At 37.1% G+C, this 23,073-nt stretch overlaps 1 protein-coding gene across 14 annotated transcripts in view; it reads right to left on the reverse strand.

The window, feature by feature from the left end:
- LOC136827939 (TOX high mobility group box family member 2-like) overlaps positions 1 to 23,073 on the reverse strand; it is a 1,122,506-nt gene that overhangs the window by 562,564 nt on the left and 536,869 nt on the right. For all 14 annotated transcript variants that reach the window (XM_067085478.1, XM_067085475.1, XM_067085467.1 and 11 more), the window contains one exon: positions 6,844 to 6,865. In XM_067085478.1, coding sequence (XP_066941579.1) covers positions 6,844 to 6,865 — 22 coding nt within the window. The remainder of the gene's footprint in view (positions 1 to 6,843; positions 6,866 to 23,073) is intronic.

Below are 23,073 nucleotides of genomic sequence, written 5' to 3' on the forward strand. Positions count from 1 at the left end.
AGGGGATGTTAGGTGCTGTTTGCATGACAGAAAGGTCGCAGTTTGGAGGTGAAAGTGGTACTGAGAGGCTGACCAGACTATGTAAGGTGCTACCTTTATGACTGAGGGGTTACAAGATGGTGATGAAAGCGGGATTGTGAGACTGACCAGGGTATGTAAGGTGCTGTCTGCATGACAGAAAGGTCGCAGTTTGGAGGTGAAAGTGGGACTGAGAGGCTTACCAGAGTATGTAAGGTGCTGTCTGCATGACAGAAAGGTTAGAGTTTGGAGGTGAAAGTGGGACTGAGAGGCTGACAACGGTATGTAAGGTGCTGTCTGCATGACAGAAAGATCACAGCATGGAGGTGAAATTGGGACTGAGGGGCTGACCAGGGTATGTTAGAAAGGTTGCAGTTTGGAGGTGAAAATGGGACTGAGACACTGACCAGGGTATGTTAGGTGCTGTCTGCATGACAGAAAGGTCACAGTTTGGAGGTGAAAGTGGGACTGAGAGGCTGACCAGGGTATGTTAGGTGCTGTCTGCATGACAGAAAGGTCGCAGTTTGGAGGTGAGAGTGGGACTGAGAGATTGACCAGGGTATGTTAGATGCTGTCTGCATGACAGAAAGGTCACAGTTTGGAGGTGAAAGTGGGACTGAGAGATTGACGAGGGTATGTTAGGTGTTGTCTGCATGACAGAAAGGTCAAAGTTTGGAGGTGAAAGTGGGACCGAGAGGATGAGCAGGGTATGTCAGTTGCTGTCTACACGGCAAAAAGGCGCAAAGGTATGGGAGACAAAAGTAATTACTCCTTTGCAGGAGGATAAAGGTGACAGAGGAATAGTAAGAATTATAGGGGCATAACTTCTCTTCATATACCAGGGACGGCAAATATGAAGATTTTGATTGAGAAGGTAAAATGGTTGGCAGAAGATACGGTAAGGGAAGAACAGTATGGGTTTAGACAGGAAAGGGGGTACATGGGGCAAGTGTTTGTTATGAAGCAGTTACATGAGAAGTTTGATAGTAAAGAGAAAAAGCTGTGAGTCAAAATATGATTAGAAAAAGCTTATGATGGAATGGACAGAGGAAATGTGGTGAAACAACGATAATGATTAAAGGAGTTATACGTCTTGGCTATTCAATATCTTTAAGGACAGAGTGTTGCAAGAAGTCACAGAAAGGAAAGGAAATGTAGTAGCAAAGTTGTGGATTAAGACGATGGGTCGTGCATGAGTGTGAAATGACTGATGCTTGCATAAGATACAGTACTAATCAGGGATACCTGTGAGAAATCCCACAGATTAGTGAGAGTTTGAAAGTGTCTGCAAGAGGAGAATGTGGAGAGTAAACATGAGCAAGATTATGGTTATCATGATAAATGTGCCAGAAAGATGGGGCAGTGAATGTTAGCAATGATTGTGAGAGAATGGAAGTAGCAGCTTTATAATCATTTGGAAATTCAAAGATTTTGGATGATGATAGGACCAGGAAAGAGGTGAGTCACAGAATAAGTGAAGCAAGAAAAATAGTGTTTGCAAGAAATTGGGAGGAAATGGTGTCTTTGAAAGCCATGGTTGGAATGTATGAATGGATTGTTGAACCAACTAGCCTCCATGAATATGAAGTGTGGTAGTTGGTGCCTGTGAAAAACGATGGTCGTAGAGATGAATTGTTTATGTAACATTTGTCTTTTAAGACCTGAGAGAGCTAGGGATGTGTAAATACATATAAGGATTGTTAAAAGGATTAGTGTGGGTGAAAGGATTGATCAAAGTATTCTGAGATGGTTCAGTCATGTACGAAAATATAGGATGATTTTTTGGTGATAAGAATATACAATTCAAGTGGGGGGAGGAGGGAGGAAAGAAGACCTAAAAAGGGTTGGACAGATGAAGTGAAAGAAGCACTGGAAAAAAAGGGGTGCCTGCAAGATTTTTGGTTCAAGCAAAAGGTAAATAAGATATGAGCTGGAGAGGACTGGGTGAAACGTGGAGGCACGTGTAATTTAGATGAGTGTTGAATGTGAAGGAAGTGAGAAAAGCACAAACGGACAAAATGAATGAACTATAGGCTAGGGTTGAAGGCACTGAGATGTAAGCAGTAGTTGCTAGGTATGTAAAATTCGAGAGGTGGGGGTCACTTGGACAGTAGTGTGTTTGTAGGTACAGGAGGGTAGGAAGAAGGAATAAAAACAATAATTGGTAGGAGTAGGAAAAGAGTTCAGCGAAGGAAAAAGGAGATTATTTGTGGTGCAATGGCATGACAGAAGAGAAGATCACGTATAGGCCTACTAGATATGCAAGAGGGGTGAACGTGTGCAAGAAAATAAAAACTGGATGGAGAAGGTCACAGGGAGTAAAACGTTGTTCCACATGGATGTAAATGAAAGTAAAAGATGCAAAGGAGAAATGCTTTCTGAAGTGAATGCACTCCAAGGTCGACTGACTGGGTATTTTGAATATCTGTTGAATAAGAAGGATTAAAGAGAGGCAAATATGAATTATGCAAAGGTGGAAAGGATTCAAATACGGTCTAGAATGTCCCTGGAAGTGGCTGCTGAGGATATAAGGAGGACAATTAAGAGCTTAAAGATTATATACACAGTAGAATTTGATGGAACTGTAAGCGAGGAGCTGTAATATGATTACAAGGGCCTTTAAAATAAGGCTAAATGAGAGAAAGGTTCCGAAGAAATTTGTGAAAGTAATAGCTGTTAAAGGAATAATGTGACCTTAAGAATTATAAGTACATACCGCTAAACTGTACACCAGGAAAGGTGAATGGGTAGGAATTTGACTGGAAAAAGTCAATAAGATAACAGAAAGAATGATAAGGGAAGAGCAGTGTGGGTTTAAACAAGGAACAGGGTGTATGGATTTTTTTTTTTTTTTGGTATGTGAGCAGATCCACAGTGAATGGAAAAACCCTTATGACAGAATCGATACCAAGGAAATGAGGGGAAGTTGAGAATGTATTATACGTATAAATGAGAAGCAGAAGTAACTAAAACAAATGCGCCTGATATCTCTGTAGTTGTTTATTAGCTTTATGAATGACGTGACTTTAAAGTCAGAGAGAAGGCAGTACATGTAGTGCAAGTTACGGGATAAGAAAATAAATGACTAATTAGAAAGTGTTGGTAAAAAGAGAAAGCAGAAAACAAATATGAGCACGAGTACGGTTACGTGGATTAATGGAAACCAAGAGAATGGAAGAATGGAAGCAGCTGATTTGAATAAATATTTAAGAGCAAATATAATGAATGATGGTAGGACGAGAGCAAAAGGTAAGTCACGGAATAGTTGAAGCAAGAAAGAAACTTTGTCTATGGAAGCCAATGTGGGAATATAAGGGACAGTTGAGCAAACTCTCCATTATGGAAGTGGAGAGCAGATAATATTGATGGATTTAGATAAACTGTTTGTGTATTATGTGTAACATAACAAGAAATGGTAGGGTCAGAAATGCGGAGATATACAGAAATTATGGAAAATGTTAGTGTAGATGAAAGGATGGGTAAGCGTATTCTGAGACGTTGAGATGGTTCAGTTATAAAGAAAAAATGAATGATGGTAACCGCAGATGAGCTTTCTGGGCAGGTGCACGAAGCAGCTGATCCGTGGTTTTAATGAATGCAGTTAATCCAAGACTCAGCAATTAAACTATAAATACGGCTGTGACTATTGTGTTGTTTGTCTCTGGAGCCACCCCGGGTTATGGTAAATCTAACGCTGAATATCTATCTGTCTATCTATATAATATATATATACACAGACATCTGCAGATTCAGCATCAACAGATTCACCGTCTTCGTAATCAAGCAGTTTCTTTGACCCATTAATCCTCGAACTTATATTGCTATTCATTTAAATACCTTGCTTCAATCAAGAAACGGACACATACGTCAATTATGAAATTAAATCTTTAATAAGTACCCTTCACAAATTAAACCTGGTTTATTGCTGATAATCATTCAACACTAAAAATTATTTTAATCGCGAAGACAAACAACCGAAACCCTTTGAATCACTGATGGTTTACTTATTCAACTGCCCAAACTGTCAACTAGCTTAAACTGGCTCTAGGGAAAATTTGCAACTTTTACGGTACCAACACCAAACTCGAACAGGAAGGGCCTTGTCCAGGCCTCTACAATTCACTAGAGGATCCAGGGGGGTGGCACCTGGGCACGTGCACCCCACCCATGAAAAATAATGACAAAATAATAATATTGAAGATTGAGATAATAATAACATAAATGAGAAGGATAAAAATAGGAAAAAATCTGTTAAAGCAATAATATGTATAATACAGTAAATAACATACATATATACATATATATATGTATGTATGTATGTACAGTATGTATAATATGAAAATTGGTGGCCCCCCATGGAATTTTTCTGGATCCGCTAGTGCTACAATCCACCGTAGAAGACAGTCAATGCGTGTAAGTCTACAATCCACCGTAGGAGACCACAGTCAATGCGTGTAAGGTGCTCTTTTTTCACTTGGGGATATTTTGTTTTTATAGAGGTTCACATGACAAGAGATATGAATAACTGAGTTATCTTTAAAACAGGTAAAAACCCATAGATTTACAATTTCACTTCGAAAGTAATACAAAAAGCTTGTCTTTTCCTATTTTACTTCTATTTATTTTACAGTACTGATGTACAGCATTTTCTCTCTTGCTCAGCTTTTTTTTTTTTGATCCAAGAGCATGATTATGAACTCGAGAGAAGTTTGATGCATAGTTTTTTTTGTGATGGAAATGAAAATGGAAATGACTTGCATTATAAGTCCCCAGTTCCTTATTTTACTGAGGTTACCTTCCAAAGACACTGAATTGGACAGTATACAGTATACATTCTAACCATACAGAGAAATCAACCATGCAGAGAGAGAGAGAGAGAGAGAGAGAGAGAGAGAGAGAGAGAGAGAGAGAGAGAGAGAGAGAGAGATTAATTTTTTAAGATAAATGCATGCATGTCAACACTATTTTTCGATAATTTTTTTTGTATCACAAGCATATAAATATGCTATTTTGTTCAGGGTGTAACACAAGCTTATGCAAATATTTTGGGAAATGAAAGAAAAATTCATTCTGAGCAGAAAATGGATATAAACAAACATTTTAAGACTTCGTTTGTCGGTGAGGTGAATTTTTAAAATAAACGTTTATCATTGTACGGGAAATACGATGGGGTACGGGGTGTTGGAGTAGTAAGGGTTATGGGGGGAAGGGTTGATGAAGCGCATTAGGCAACTGGATCACTAGTATTTTAATTATGATTTTTTTCTTGCAGTTTAATGAAAAACGTAACATTACAATCCCTTTAACTAGTAAATCACTTGTGATTAGACTTCATATAGTATAATTTTAATGATTAGCTTTACGTATCAAGGAAGTAGTGCAAATGTTGCTTGGCAACATTCATTAGTGATCGTTGAATTCTAGCGCAACCTGTGCTTCCGCCTCGTCACTGAACTGTTGAATCAGGAATCTGGACTAGGCCTACGCCCATTCCTGAATGAGTGATAGTGACAGTAGTCATGATGATAAGGGAATGCAGGTAGGGAGGATACAGCACTACGAACAATGTCATCTTTTTTACCTTCTTCGATTACTGTATGAATAGGATACCTTTGACAGGAACGAAAGAAGAAAGTGAATTTTCAATAATGTTCCTATTCTTTGTTCTTTTTCATCTGCCAGTGACGAAAGCGTTTTCATAGGTGCTTTTTTCCTATGACCGTTGTGTGATGGATACTTCTGATGGAAAAGGAGAGATTTTGACAATGAGTTTTAAACCTTTGATCAGTGTGTAATGAATAGGCCTATCTTTGATGGAGGGGAGATTCCATTAGGTTTCCTTTTCTTTTCTTTATCGGAGTCCATTGAATACCACTGACGAAGAGGGAGATGGTATCAATGATGCATACATTTGATTTGAAGGTATTTTATTCACATCGGCCTAATCGCCGACTTCCTCTTTTTTTATAACAACACTGTAATGTAGAAACTGAACTGTTGCAAAACCGATAAATAAACATTATATCTGCATATTTCACATTATGGAATGGTAAGGCATTTTCTTCAGTTACTTGCTCTAAAAGAGAATCAGGAATTTGTAACCCGAACACGCTCACTTATCTTGGTGGAACAGCAAGGCTGTTCTGAATAACACGTGAACTGATCAGCTCCATCCCCCTCCCCACCAATATCCCTGACTACTCCGACATCCCGTACGCCATCAAACTTGCCCGTTTAATGATAAACGGTTATTTTAAAAATTCACCGCACCGTCAAACGAAGCCTTAAAATGCCTTTTCTGCTCAGCATGATTTTTTTCTTTCATTTCCAAAAATATTTGCAACCTCTTGTTACACCCATGTGTACCCATATCAAAATATGGTGTCGTTATCATCTGTGATTTCAAACATCAACACTGGAGTCTTGAAATAACTTGCCGTGGATAACGGCACACTTCATATATATATATATATATATATATATATATATATATATATATATATATATATATATATATATATATATATTATCACCTGACATCTGCATATCAACTGTACAAAGTTCAAATTTATTGAAAGAAATAGACACTATTCATTCAAACAGTCGAAACATTAAAAAATCTGCTCATGAGCAAATTATTTCCTTACAAGAAGTGTTGCAATACGAACAAACAAAATGTTGGGTAGGCTCGGTCAGACTGTTTATTATTGGGAAAAATACAAAGTACTGTACAGGAAAAAGTACAGGGAATCTGTTAAATCGATTACATGACGCGAAGACCACAAGTTCTATAAAAACTGATTAAACGTCCACAAGTACACTTACCGTAAATCCTGCCGATGGTCACCTGAAAAGAGAAATGGTATACTCAGTGATGCACTGGAAAACATAGAAAATGAGAAGGCGTTGGGATAAGCACAAGACCAAAATTCATTGGAGAAAACGCTATGAAAAAGCCGATCACTGACTCAAAAACAAAAGTTATGGATGAACATCGCTTCATTTTGGGTGTAACGCTACAGGTGACAAAGGTCTATTCAATGGTGTATTATATCATAAGTATTAATTTTTAATTCTTGCTAAGCAAAACATTTTCATCGCATCATAAAAATGTTAGGCTTGCAAAGAAACAAACTATAATAATATCATGTCTAAAAACACATTTTACATTTTCAAGACTCATGTTACCTTAACTGGAACATAAGTTTGCACATGACAGCTTAAGGAAATCCAATATTACACATCGATACGAAAAGAAATTCCTGCGACAGGAACCAAGGTCACGAAGAAGATCGAAGTTACTGCTTTTACGGCCAGCTGCCCTATTACAAGAATTAGCACTTGGCTGTTAATACTGCTTTCTCCTAGCGGTTTACAGGACAAAATACTAATCCCGAATTAGGATACCTGGATAAACACTTTCGGGGCATGGAAAGCGAGGAAAAGGAAGGAGAGCGATGAGGATGGGGAAGAAGAGAGAGAAGAGGGAGGGACAAGCAGACTTGGAGGAGTAAAAGGAGGAGGAAGGGAAGGACAAGTTGAAACTAAGATTGATTGACTGATTGATTTAAGCTTTACGCCGCACGCTGCTGTGAGAAACTACAGTTTTTTTTAGCGGGACTTGAATGCTAATTAGAGAGAAATCCTTTGATCTACTTTGTTTTCTTTATTCATTTACCGCGTTTACCATTTCCTCTTCTTTACGCCTGTTAAGTCTACTCCTACGTTACGATTCAGTCACAAAAGCTACATCAAAGAACCGGAAACACAGAAAAAACCTGGGAGTCGGTGACGTGTGTGTGCGTGTGGTGTGTGTGTTGTGTGTGTGTGCGCGCGCGCGTTCTTCCAGAATATTTTACTTTAAGCATTGATTTTAGGTAAGACTGACGAGAAGCAATGAAGATTCTTCGTGCCCTGATTTTTTGTCAGCAATAACATATATATATATTCCGTTGTCATATCTTCTTTTATGCCTTTTTTTCGCGGTTCATGGGTGTCCTACATTTATTCGTCTATTTGTTATTCAAACTTCTTTTACGTACAGTTAGGATTTACAGTTCGTTAATACTAGGTGTTAAGCAAAATACTGGCAATTACGTAGAAAAAGGAAGTCTGTTTGCGATACAGTCTAGCGATACCAAGAGTGAGTAACTGTCATATCAAAAGTCCCATAATAATGGTAACTCATACGGTATAGTCATGTAAACTGATGATTAGTCAGGGTTACGTAATAACTACAATTACTCCCCCCGAGTACGACAATAACTGATAACCGTGTTCATGACTAACAGACGTGATGCGGTGTTCAGTTCTATTAGTAATCATGCAAAGCCACGATCACCACTCGTTATATGGAGCCTGTTGAAAAGGCAATAATTACGCAATATGGCATAATTTTAAAAAGCTGCCTACAGATCAGATCTATTGAAACAAGTTTCGTAGCCGCTTGTGTGATTGCCTGACTGATTCATTCATACAGACCGTCATCGTTACATACACGTTTGTAGGAGTCTTGTTCCATACACAATGCACCACTACACAAAAGTTTTTTATAACATGAAATGTTTCCACGTTAGCATATTTTTCCAGTAAATCAAGTCTATTATGGAACTGTCTAAATTGGTGAATGTGCAAACTAAATTTTTTCATCTATTATGACTATGCCAAGTTCAAATCCTACATTATTACTTATAGTTACAGGCCACTGAGATGCACATTCTAAACTCCTGTTAAGAGAAAGAAAAATAATTAACTTTTTGACTATTCATTTTCTGTTCGGAAAGGCATGAAAAATATTGTACAACCATTAATGAAAACAAAAAACTGGGAAAAAAACTACAAATTATCGTAACAGTGGACACTTCCTGCAAGAAAAATGTACGAATATGTGAATATATTAAAAACAAAAAATTAATGGAATAAAGAGATACTGAACGAAAAAATATAGACAGAGCAAAATAAGGTATTTATTCTCATCATGAACCCATTCCGTCTCTCTACGACCATTTCCATGGCAAAATGCCAAATCATATTTGATCAATCAAACTATGAAATTCTTGAATTACAAAGTGTAGCAGTAGAGAAAACGGCAACTTCTTCAAGAACAAGCTACACTTTATACATATCAATAATTTACTCAATTATTCATCTCTCGATAATCCCCTCTCTGAGAAGTAATGACTCAAGTTTCCCTCCCTCTTTCAGAAGGGGTTCGAGTCCACTAATGATGCCCTACGGTAGCCTGCAACCCAAGCTGGTACTGAAAAAATACGCAAAAACCAAAGCAAAACTTCTCACATATCATAATAGATAATCAGCTGTATTACTTCACACACTATATATATATTCCTAAATCAAACTTTTCACTACCGTTTGCGGTCAATGCTCTTTCATCTGCATTCATCAGGCATTCCATATTTCGTTCAATCTAGGCACCTAACTCTAATTTCCTTTCTCAGACTTCTCGCACTGTTCAATCTGCACAGATATTAATCAGCCTTGGGGACATCACACAACCTTGTCTTAGGACACAATTTTCTCTCCGTTCGTTCTTTCTTAAAATCTTCAGCTGGAAACCTTTATGGACAGAGCCAACAGACTATAAACCTAACTGGGCTCCAAAGGGAAATCAGGCTGCACAGAGAGACAAATTATGGGAAAAGGTGATAAATAAATATAAGGGAATAGAAAATAAAACCGATGCACAAAATTTAAGAGACATTAACAGTAAGCAGAAATGAATTTTCTCCTTGACTGATGACATGCCTCTGTCCAAGAGTTTGAGATGAGAGTCACCACCCGAAGACCAAACTGAAGAACAGTACAACAAGGAAGAACAATATAGTTTTTGCACTTAGGTATAACAGGTTCATCACGAAACATTTGATAACGTTTCAGCAAGAAACAAACTTGTTGAGAATCAGAGGATACAATATTATGTATATGCTTCTCAAAAGTTAATTTCTTATAAAAAATTACACCTAAGATCATACGAGCGTCACTGATATCTAAAAACGTACTATTTAAATCTACATCAGGATATAAAGGCAAAATGTTCTGGATCAACTATCATCCCTTTACATCAAATAAGTCACTATTCCAATTACAGTCTAACATAAACTTCGCCTCCATTTTCAAATTTCATTTGCTCTCAGCAGCTCATCTTCTACATCATACATTCTTACCACTTTCCAAACTGCCTCTCAATTAATTCTATCAAAAGCTTTATCTGGATCTGTGCATAAGAACAATTTTTGTCTTTCGTTACTCACAGACTTCTTTCTTAACTGTTCCATAGAAATACTCGAGTCACAAACCATTTTCCTTATCTAATGCCAAATCAAATACGAATCCTACTGTCATCTGTGTTACTTTCTTAGCCAAATTCCCACCTTATACCTTTCGCTGGTATATTAAGTAATGTTATTCAAATATAATGCAACAGTTTCTCTTATCACCTTGATTTTTAAACAAAGGAACTGTTATTCTCATGAAATTCTTTGGAACCCACCTTACACACTCTGGTCAGAAACTCATCACACTTTCACCACCATACCTCAGACTATCAGTTATAATCATCCCAACTCTTAGCGTTTTTCCTTTCTTCAATCTATTAACTGACTTTCTTTTCAACACTTCCTTTGAAGAGCATTCTAGAACTTCTAGTAAACTTTTCTACTCTTGCATCATTCAGCTCTGCCTCTCTTCCATTTCCACTTTTAATAAATCTTCAGGAAAATTACTTCATCAACCATGGAATGCATTCACTTTATAGTCTCTCCACTTGCATCTTTTATTCTTAGGTTCATTTGTTCATTAACATTTTTCTTTGAATATAGTTCCCACTAGAACAACCAACTGTAACCATACTTTTCTCTTTCTTTCATCTTGACTAACCCCCTGTATACCTGTACAAGATCTCTCTTCTATTATGCAATCACACTTCAAAAGATCTTTTTTTTCTACACTTATTTCAGCTGTCAAAGGCTTTATTTCCTCCTCCTAACCAACTTTACTTACAACCCATCCCTGCTGTCCCATAACCTCAACATCTACCTCTGTCTTGAACACCACTCAGTATTCCATCCACTTCTCTGCCTTCACAACTTTAACTTATACCTATCTTAGCATCCGCTTCAACCATATTATGATTTAATACCTCCAGCTTCTCTCCAACTCATCATTATATCCGTCAATTTGCTCTTCCATCAACTCTTTCCTTACACAAGACTTACAAACTCTTTCTCACCCATTTGCTTATCCTTAATTATACTTAGGCCCATAGTCTTCATTGGAAATCATGGTTTCTAGCAATCAAGCGCCTTTGTCAATTTATTTCCAGAAAAATTCCTCTCTCCCAACAATGTCATCTGTTTCTAATGTTGTCTACCTTGGCATTTAAATTACCTAGCACAACCAACATTTCAAGTTTGTATATATATATATATATATATATATATATATATATATATATATATATATATATATATATAAATAATATATAGAGCACAGACAATATATATATATATATATATATATATATATATATATATATATATATATATATATATATATATATAAATATATATGTGTGTGCGTGTTATAATTGGATTCAAGTAGCTATTGTAGAGTAAATTTGCATTCCACGAGAAATTTTTTACTTATAAGTTAAGAATTGCTAGGTGGAAACCGCCTTCCGCCTGCTCTAAGTAATCTTTACACGGATTATATAACATAAAATAATATGGACCCGCTATTTGGATATCATTAAGTTTTTCGCCACTATCTGAAGATGTAAAACTATTTCTTTCTAAACCTAATGAATTTAGGCCTTCAATTAAATCTACATTTCATAAAGAAAAAGATGGAGTTTCAATACTTTTCTTTTGTAAATATTCGAAGAATTCTTTGAAAATTCAAATAATGCGCTTGTAAAAAAAACTGCAATTCTTTGTTCTTGTTCATTATTATTCTCTATAACTAGAGATCAAGCGACAGCATTCACATTTTTATCAACGTTTCCCTGTGTTTTAAGAACTAGTCACGCATTTTTATAATTTGAAATCGACAACAGTTACAGCATTACTCGTTGATACAAAATATTGAAATTCTTCCAGCGACAAGTATTTTATGATGGCTAGGAGAACGTTCTTCTCGTTAACGAAAAAAAAACACCTTTTAAGGCGGGCAATTTATTAGTTTTACCATTCAATGACAAATGTAAAAGTGCCAAAGTTGTTTTTGGTTTTTATTGTAAATGTTGTTTTAGTAACAATAGCACAGTGATAAGCATGGTGATTAAAAATTTACCCGAAAATACAGACAGATGTACAAATAGAGCTCCCAGTAAGGATTGCTCAATGAAATATATCCGTCAAACTGGTAAAAATTTATATGTAAGACTAAAACAACATCAACAGAACCTTTCAGTCTTCAGTACTATATTTTTACTTACAATGATCTTTTATCATAGTGCTGACTGCAAAAATGCCTGGCATAAAAGTCCTTGCAATGATTTTACAAAACGCAACATTGTACGATTCGTTTTTGATCAAATTTCAAATTAATGACAGTGAACACTGGTTCTTTTAAACCTGAAAGGTTTTACTTTGAGGAAGTAATTGTTAAGAATGGAAAAGATATGGTATGAAGTGTATCTTCTTAAAGTGAGCACATGTATTTGTGTATTTAGAATCTGTGTGCTTACAGGTATCCAAGCATAGATGTGTCCAGTTGTACGTGTGGATGTGTGTGTGTGTGTTTATATCTGCATAGCTATTTAGTTTTAACCCATAATTAATTGTGATAATTCTGCCCCTACTTTCTTATCTATTCCCATAACTATCATCTGTGATAAAATCGTAAAAATTTCCATATAAACGTGGATTATTCTATTTTGTCAGTAAAAATTATGAGAAATCTAGCGCGACTGCCATGGGCCAGTCACTAACATGGCTTCATGTATTCCACCACAATGATTGCATGTCTGCCAACTACCAAGATCACTATCTTTTGTGAAGGTTGCCCACCTGTGATTGCTCTCATGACTGTAAGATGCTTCGAGAATAGCACTTAACTCCCGCAATTTTCATGAGTAAAAAGTTTTGCCAAGGACCGGGTTTCCACTAAATGTAAAATTGTGTCAGGTTAAGGATACTGCACCATGAGGCTGGTCAGGGATATGGCAACCTGTACAGGTTAGGGACATGGCACTCTAGGTCAAGTTACCGAAAGTCTGGAAGGTTAGATCTCATGTGTTCTTGAGCATTTCACACACATACACACACACACATATATATACACACAATAGCTGACCAACCGAGCACTGCTCGGGAAAACTCTGAATGACAACCGATGATCTCTCTCTCTCTCTCTCTCTCCAATTCTCTTTCACGCTTTCCTTCTTCTCCTCCCACCACCACTCTGCTCTCTCTCATTTCCTCTCCCTTTCCTGTTAAGATAGTTGCTTCAATTACATTGCCCAGCATTTTTGACATTTTATATTTCACCCCTTCTCATCCCCATTCATACTGGTGCTGAACTTGGACTTAAAGGGCATCAGGAGTGTCACTATTCATCTCAGCGACCTCAAAAACTATGGATTAGACACTAATATCTGTCCTTTTTAACATTTTACTTTCACCTCTTCTCACCCACCTTCCTACTGGGGCTGAACTTGGACTTAAAGGGCATCGGGAGGGTCAATATGCATCTCAGCGACCTCATAAACTATGGATTAGACACTAATATCTGTCGTTTTCGGTTATTTTTGCATGTCACCACCTTCCCACCCCTTTTCACCCACCTTCCTATTGGGGCTGAACTTGGACTTTAAGGGCATAGTGAGTAGCACTATTCATCTCAGTAGCCTTGAAAAGTATAAATTTAGACACTAATATCTGCGTTTTTGGTTATTTTTACGTTCCCCATTCCCATCCCTTCTCATCCCTCGTCCCTATCAGGGCTGAACTTGGATTAAAGGGCATTGGGAGTGTCACTATTCATCTCAACGACCTCAAATACTATGGATTTGAGACTAATATCTGTCATTTTCGGTTATTTTTACATGTCACCCGCTTCCCACCCCTTATCACCCCCATTTCCTATGGGGGCTGAACTTGGACTTAAAGGGCATCAGGAGTGTTACTATTCATCTCAGTGACCTCGAAAACTGTGAATTAAACACTAATATGTCGTTTTCAGTTATTTTTACATGTCATCCCCTTTCCACCCCTACCCCCTTTGGTGCCAGTGATGTCTTACCCCCACAGTATTCTTTCCCATATAGTAAGTCATATGTATGCCAATTTTGGTTGAAATTGCTCAATGCATTTCAGAGTTATGCTGGAACATAACAGAATTATGCACAGACATAAATACATCCATTTTTATATATAAACAATGTTTATATATATATATATATATATATATATATATATATATATATATATATATATATATATATATATATATATATAAATATATATATATATATATATATATATGGAATATATATATATATATATATATATATATATATATATATATATATATATATATATATATATATATATATATATATATATGTATAACTGAATCACGAAAATATGGAACGTGATGAATATATAAATAAAGATGAAATCCACGAAGCACTCCAACACTGGAGTGCTGCGAGGTCTTTCGACACTAGTCTGCTAAGTAAAGGACTAGTGTCGAAAGGCCCATATAGCACTCCAGTGTTTCCGTTTCAACTATATATTTTATCTTTATTTATATATATATATATATATATATATATATATATATATAAATATGGATATATATATATATATATATATATATATATATATATATATATATATATATATATATATATATATATATATCTATCTGTTGGGATGAGATTTATAAATCGGAGAAATGTGGATATACTGTACATACACACACACATATATATATATAATATATATATATATATGCAAGGTGGCTTTAGAGAAAACACATACACCCACATGCACAAAGCCGTTTCCCTTGTGAGGGGTGGCTTTAGAGAAAGAAAAAAAAAAACAGTGACAAACTTACCAAACATTATTTGCTTTATACAGCTATACATTGGTTCACCAGCACACACATTGATCTTGGTCTATCTTGGATTCATTCTTGTGTTTTTTTAATAACTCTTTCAGACCATCCATCCAACTTTATCTACTGTAGGTCATCTTCTCGTTCCCAGAACACTTTGGAATCATAAAATCTTTTCATCAACATATCATCATCCATTCTTTTTACATAACCAAACCATCTCAAAATACTCTGATCCATCCTTTCACCTATGCTAACCTTTTCACAATTTCTACATATCTCCACATTTCTCATCCAATTTTTACCATACCTCCAAATACCTACGACCATTTTTCCTTTCATTTGCATAAAACATCCACATTTCAGTTCCATAAAGGAGAGATGGTTCAACACGTCCTTTATATAGTCCCACCTTGGCTTCCATAGACAACTGAAGGCTTTTGCAAATCTTCTGCACACACCCTGCTACTCTTTTGCTTCATCAGTGACTCACCTCGTCTGTTTTCTTACCATATTCCGTTATGTTTACTTCTGAATACTTATAAGAATCATTCACCACTCACTCTTCTTAGTTTCCGCTTACCTTTATAACCTTACTCCTGCCCACACTTGCTCTCAGCTTTCTCCTTCATGAACAGTTGCAAATTTTTATGCTAAATTCTGTGGTTTCTCTTCACTGTCCTTAATAGCACTGTATCAGCTACTGAAAGCAGCCATTCCACACTCCTTTTACGACATATTTTCTTATCCCACAACTCTGCAACTACATTTAATGTTTCCTTCTCTGACTTCCTGCATGGCTCCATCCATACAGATACTGAGCAGCAAGAGAGGTATGGCCGTTCTGGGTTCCTTCATTGAAATATAGTCACATAATGAATAATAATATTCTCTACCATAATATATATATGATAGGTTCTCTGTTTCTGTATATCCATTAAATCCCTCTTTATTTCTCAAATACAAAAATAAGAAGACTGTACCTGTGTGTTTGTACACCAGTTCCTTTCTTCCTGAAGTATCTGCCCTAATAAAAAAAATAAGATACCGCTGGAATCCGTGCTCCTTCAGTACACATTACACATACTAACTAACTTTAAAGGTAGAAAAATCATTCAACAGCAACACGATAAATTTTCTTTAAATTTTATTTCCATTTTTCTAACTTAACCATTATTCGACAAAGAACTGTAGGTGAAAGAAAAGAAGAATGTACACATTTTTTTTTTCTCAAAACTAACTCTTTATTTTTAGGCAGTTTTACTGACTTTTAATGACTGTGCAAAAATTTAATTTTCTTTTTATTTGTACTACTAGCTGACCAACCCTGCGCTGATAAACTCTCTCTCTCTCTCTCTCTTACTTTATCCCTCTTTCTCCTCCCAACACCCGTCTGCTCTGCAAGGTGGATCAAGACTTGAAGCAAGTAATTATAGGCCTGTGAGTCTGACATCTCATATTATGAAAGTTTATGAAAGGGTAATGAAAAAATATATAATGAAACATTTAGTGAAAAATAGTTTGTTTAATATAGGACAACATGGTTTTGTACCTGGAAAAAGTACACAAACCCAACTGTTAGTCCACCATGAAAGCATATATAAAAATATGATAAACGAAAAAGATACAGATGTGGTTTACCTAGACTTTGCAAAAGCTTTTGACAAGGTAGACCATAATATATTAGCGAAAAAAATGAGAAAACATAACACTGTAGACAAAGTAGGAAGATGGATGAAAGAATTTTTGCGAAACAGAAAACAGATAGTGCTTGCAAACGACGAGAAATTGGATAAAGCTATGGTAATATCCACTGTGCCACAAGGTATGGTGTTAGCTGCATTGCTGTTTGTGATTATGATTGCAGACATAGACAGTAATGTTAAGGACTTGGTAGTGAGAAGTTTTGCCGATGACACAAGAATAAGTACAGAAATTACTTGTGATGAAGATAGGAACTCGCTACAAAGAGACCTAAACAAAATATATAAATGGGTAGAGGTAAATAGGATGGTATTTAACTCTGATAAAATTGAATCAATAAACTATGGTGATATATGCTATATGTATATAAAGGACCTAATTATGAGACAATCACAAATAAGGAAGCAGTTAAAGACCTTGGTGTGATGCTGAATAGGAATATGTTATGCAATGATCAAATAGCAATACTATTGGCAAAATGCAAAGCAAAAATGGGAATGTTGTTCTGGCGCTTCAAAAACTTCAAAACAAGAAAAGCCGAACACATGATTATGCTTTATAAAACGTACATACATAGTCCACTTGAATATTGCAATATAATATGGTACCCACACTACCAAAAAGATATTGCACAAATATAGAGTGTACAAAGGTCCTTTACAGCTAGAATAGAAGAAGTTAAGGACCTTGACTACTGGGAAAGACTACAATTCTTAAATTTATATAGTCTTGAAAGGAGAAGAGAACGCTACATGATAATCCAGGCATGGAAACAGATAGAAGGAATTACCAAAAACATCATGGAGCTAAAAATATCAGAAAGAGCAAACAGAGATAGATTAATAGTGCCCAAAATTATACCAGGAAAACTAAGGAAAGCACACAGGGCATTAATCCACCACGCACCAGCATCGATAATGCAGCGTCTATTCAATGCACTACCAGCTCATCTGAGAAACATATCAGGAGTGAGCGTAGATGTGTTTAAGAATAAGCTCGACAAATATTTAAGATGCACCCCAGACCATCCAAGACTGGAAGATGCAAAATATACCGGAAGATGGAATAGCAATTCTCTGGTAGACTTCAGAGGTGCCTCACACTGAGGGACCTGGGGCAACCCAAACGAACTGTAAGGTCTGTCAGGTAAGGTAAGGTCTCACTACCTCTCCCTTTCCTGTTAAGATAGTTGCTTCAATTACACTGACCAGTATTTTTGACATTTTATAGTCCACCCCTTCTCACCCCCCATTACCACTGGTAGCTGAACTTGGACGAGTCGGTACAGTTTTCGGCTAGTACTCTGCTAGGCCCGAGTTCGAGTCTCCGACCAGCCAATGAAGAATTAGAGAAATTTATTTCTGGTGATAAAAATTCATTTCTTGCTATAATGTGGTTCGGATTCCACAATAAGCTGTAGGTCCCATTGCTAAGTAACCAATTGGTTCTTAACCATGTAAAATAAGTCTAATCCTTCGGGCCAGCCCTAGGAGAGCTGTTAATCAGCTCAGTGGTCTGGTTAAACTGAGGTATACTTAACTTTTTTCGGGGACTTAAAGGGCATCGGAAGTCTCACTATTCATCTCAGTGACCTTGGAAACTATGGATTAGACACTAATAATTGTCATTTTTAACATTTCAATTTTCACTCCTTCTTAATGGACATTGGGTGTGTCATTATTCATCTCAGCGACCTCGAAAACTATGGATTAGACACTAATAATTGTCATTTTCAGTTATTTTTACATGTCACCCCCTTCCCACCCACCTTCCTATCGGGCTGAATTGGACTGAAAGATCATAGTGAGTGTCCCTATTCAACTCAGTGAACTCGAAAACTATGGATTAAACACTATATCTGTCATTTTTGGTTATTTTTATGTCACCGCTTCCCACCTCTTCTCACCCCTCCTTTCCTATCGGGGCTGAATATGACTTAAAGGAGAATCAGGATTGTCACTATTCATCTCAGCAACCTCAAAAACTATGGATTAGATGCTAATATCTGTCGTTTTCTGTTATTTTTACATGTCGCCCCATTCCCACCCCCTTCTCAATCCCCTTTCCTATCGGGGCTGAACTTGGACTTAAAGGGTATTGAGAGTGTCACCATTCTTCTCAGCGACCTAGAAGACTATGGATTAGACTCAAATATCTATCGCTTTCGGCTATTTTTACGTCATCCCTTCCCACCCCTTCTCACCCCCACCTTTCCTATCGGAGCTGAACTTGGACTTAAAGGGCATCGGGAGTGTCTCTACTCATCTCAGCAACCTCGAAAACTATGGATTAGACGCTAATATCTATCGTTTTCAGTTATTTTTACATGTCACCCCTTCCCACCCTTTCTCATACCCCCTTCCTATCAGGGCTGAACTTGGAAGTGAAGGGCATCAGGAGTGTCACTGTTTATCTCAGTGACCTTGAAAACTATAGATTAGACACTAATATTGGTTGTTTTTGGTTATTTTTACATCACTCTGTTCCCAGCCCTCTTTCTTATCGGGGCTGAACTTGGACTTAAAGGGCATTGGGAGTGTCACTATTCATCTCAACGACCTTGTAAACTATTTATTAGAGACTAATATCCGACGTTTTCAGTTATTTTTAAATGTCACCACCTTCCCACCCCTTCTCACCTCACCTTCCTATCAGGGCTGAACTTGGACTTAAAGGGTATCGGGAGTGTCACTACTTATCTTAGCAACCTCGAAAATTATGGATTAGACTGTTATTTTTACGTCTCCATCTTCCCACCCTCATCCCCTTTGGTGCCATTGATGGCCTACCCCCAGAGTATTCTTTCCCAGACAGTAAATCGTATGTATACCAAGTTTGGTTGAAATTGCTCAATACGTCTCACACTTATGCTGGAACATACACGCACATGCACAAACACACAAATGTATATTTTTATACGATGAAGCAGATAAAGGGCAGGAATACGATGCGATACGCATTTTGTTTTAATCCTACGTTTCGTGACAACATCACCACATCTTCAGGGATTTTCTACAAAATAAAATATAATATGTTATCATAAAATAAGAGGTGAATATAAGATCCAGTAGTTGAAAAAAGCTAAAACAATTTTAATGGTAAAATTACAACTCACAGACTTAAATTACATGCACACTTGATTAAAACTGAGACTAGAGGTACAAAAAAAATTATATAAAAACGAAACGAACATTTAAATATCTCGGCAAAATTATATATAAATAAAATCAACGCCAACACATACAATAAAAAGCAAAAATTATACACTCATAAAACTACAGCTGAAGACAGCTACACACAACCAACCTTTCAGCATCAAAGATAAAAACACACTAAAAGTAAAAAACATCAAGCAGTACAAAGACTGCCAGAAAATTCAGGCTAAAAACAACGGGACAGCAGAGGAATGGTTGTTTAGAGTCGCAACTCGTAATTTGATATTTAACGTTTCCAAAATCAGCAGTTTGTTGAGTTCCTTTGTTTGGCCAATAATTTTAAAATCTTTGTATTTGATGGTACTTTTACATTTGATAATGTGGTTCCTTATATAAGAAGTTTCTGGGTTAGATAGCTTACAACCAGTTCTATAACTAATGCCCCCATGAGAATCGGCCCTGACCCTGAGAAGACGCCGGGTAGATCCAATATATTTTCCCAGATTACATCTGGGACAAGTGTATTCATAAACGATGCCCGACGTCATCAAAGGGCAGAGCCGATCCTTAAACGTGAAGAGCGAGCCAATGGTCTTAGGATTCTTAGGTATAAGCTTTAGATTTTCATATATATAGACTAGCTGACCAACCCAGCACTGCCCAGGAAAACTCTGAATGACAACCGATAAACTCTCTCTCCCTCTCTCTGTCTTTCCCTCTTTCTCCTCCGTCTACCCCCGTCTACTCTCTCTCTCACTTCCTCTCCCTCTCCTCTCACTCTCTCCCTTTCCTGTTAAGATAGTTGCTTCAGTTACATTGCCCATCATTTTGGACTTAAAGGGTGTCGGGAGTGTCACTATTCATCTCAGTGACCTCGAAAACTATGGATAAACACCAAAATCTGTCTTTTTTTACATTTTATTTTTCACTCCTTCTCAACCTCCCTTCCTATTGGGGTTGAATTTGGACTTAAAGGGCATCGGGCATGTCACTATCCATCTCAGCGACCTCGAAAACTATGGACTAGACACTAATATATGTCATTTTCAGTTACTTTTACATGTCACCACCTTCCCACCCCTTTTCACCCCCTTCCTATCAGGGTATTGGAAGCGTCACTATTTATCTCAGTGACCTCAAAAACTATGGATTAGATACTAATATCTGTCATTTTTGGTTATTTTTACATGTCACCCCCTTCCCACCCACCCTCCTATCAGGGCTGAACTTGGATTTAAAGGGTATTGAGAGTGTGACTAATTATCTCAGTGACCTTGAAAACTTTGGATTTAGACTCTAATATCTGCTGTTTTCGGTTATTTTTACATGTCACCACCTTCCCACCCCTTCTCACCACCCCTCCCTATTGGGGATGAAATTGGACTTAGAGGGCATCGGGAGTGTCACTACTTATCTCAGCAACCTCAAAAACTATGGATTAGATATGTATATCTTTCGATTTTGCTTATTTTTACATGTCACCACCTTCCAACCCCTTCTCACGTCCCACTTCCTTCTGGGGCAGAACTTGGACTTAAAGTGCATTGGGAGTGTCTCTATTCATCTCAGCGACCTCGAAAACTATGGATTAGACACAAATATCTGTTGTTTTCAGTTATTTTTACATGTCATCCCCTTCCCCCCTTCTGACTCCCCTTCCTATTAAGGGCTGAACTTGGACTTAAAGGGCATTGGGAATGTCATTATTCACCTCAACGACCTCAAAAACTAAGGATTAGACTTTAATATCTGTTGATTTTGGTTATTTTTACGTCACCCCATTCTCATCCCAACCCCTTCCTATCGGGGCTGAACTCTGACTTAAAGGGCATTGGGAGTGTCACTATTCATCTCAGGAACCTCGAGAACTATGGATTAGACAATAATATCTGTCGTTTTCAGTTATTTTTACATGCCACCCCCTTCCCACACCCCTCCCCCTTTGGTGCCAGTGATGTCTTACCCCCATAGTATTCTTTTTCAGATAGTTAGTCATATGTATATCAAGTCTGGTTGAAATTGCTCAATGCATTTCGGAATTATGCTGGTACATACACACACACACACACACACACACACACATAGATTATTACAGAGGTGGTCATAAGTTCAAATCCTGCTCAGATCTGATATTTTCACCAGTGTGAAGTATTACTCTCCCCTCAAGTTACGGATGAAGGAATTGGAAGAGCATCTAGGTTTATCTTCAAAGTTTTCATTAGACTTTGCCCTGCCTACCCAAGTCTCATATGGATGGACAAGGGGCTTGGACCATGATGTTCAGTCTCTTGAGTCATTGTGCATAAGTCCAGTGAACTGTCCTGCACACCTGCTACTCACAGTGACCTTCAATAATAAATCTCTAATGGATTGTATCTGTTTGCATGTTTGTGTTATATGCTGCATAAGTGATAAGCCGTTCAAGTTTTGATGACAGTGGTAAAGAATGTATGAAATCAATGCATTAATAATTTACCACACTTAGTTGTATTTCGTGACGGTACAAGCATAACAACTACCTTGTTGGTCCTGAAAATAAAAAGTGTGACATTAAGCAGTTTACAATATTCATGGTTTGACTCGTACAGCCCCTGTTTCGTGACGGTACAGGTACTGGTTAACCAGGACCCACAAAGACAGGTGAATCATCGTTAATCCTCTATTAACGACGATAAACCTTGGCAGCCATGTCAGCTATATGTTAATAACTCGCTTCCTTGTTTACGGAGATCACTTCCGTGAGCAGTGGAATTCAATTTGTTTTGCTATAGCAATTACGATTAACCGTTTAATTTATGATTATTCAAAAGATCAAAGGTTCAGATGCAGAGCGCTTTCGATTTCCTACTGAGAAATTATTAAGAGATAAATTGTTATATACATGTCTGAGTGCGGATTCAATCAGTTATGAAAATGGGCTGATATGTTCGGTTCATCTGAATCCCCAAGATCACAAAGGTGATATGGAATCATGGTTGATGTCTCCTGAAAGGCCTAAAAGTAAGCAGCTAGAATGTCTTCCAAATTGTTCATATGCCTTAATGGAAACTTTATTTTTCCGAATTTGATACACATAAACTGGCTACACATATGTAAATAATCTTACGTAAATCTA

The sequence above is a fragment of the Macrobrachium rosenbergii genome, chromosome 42 (genome assembly GCF_040412425.1).
Source record: "Macrobrachium rosenbergii isolate ZJJX-2024 chromosome 42, ASM4041242v1, whole genome shotgun sequence".
Classification (NCBI taxonomy): domain Eukaryota; kingdom Metazoa; phylum Arthropoda; class Malacostraca; order Decapoda; family Palaemonidae; genus Macrobrachium; species Macrobrachium rosenbergii.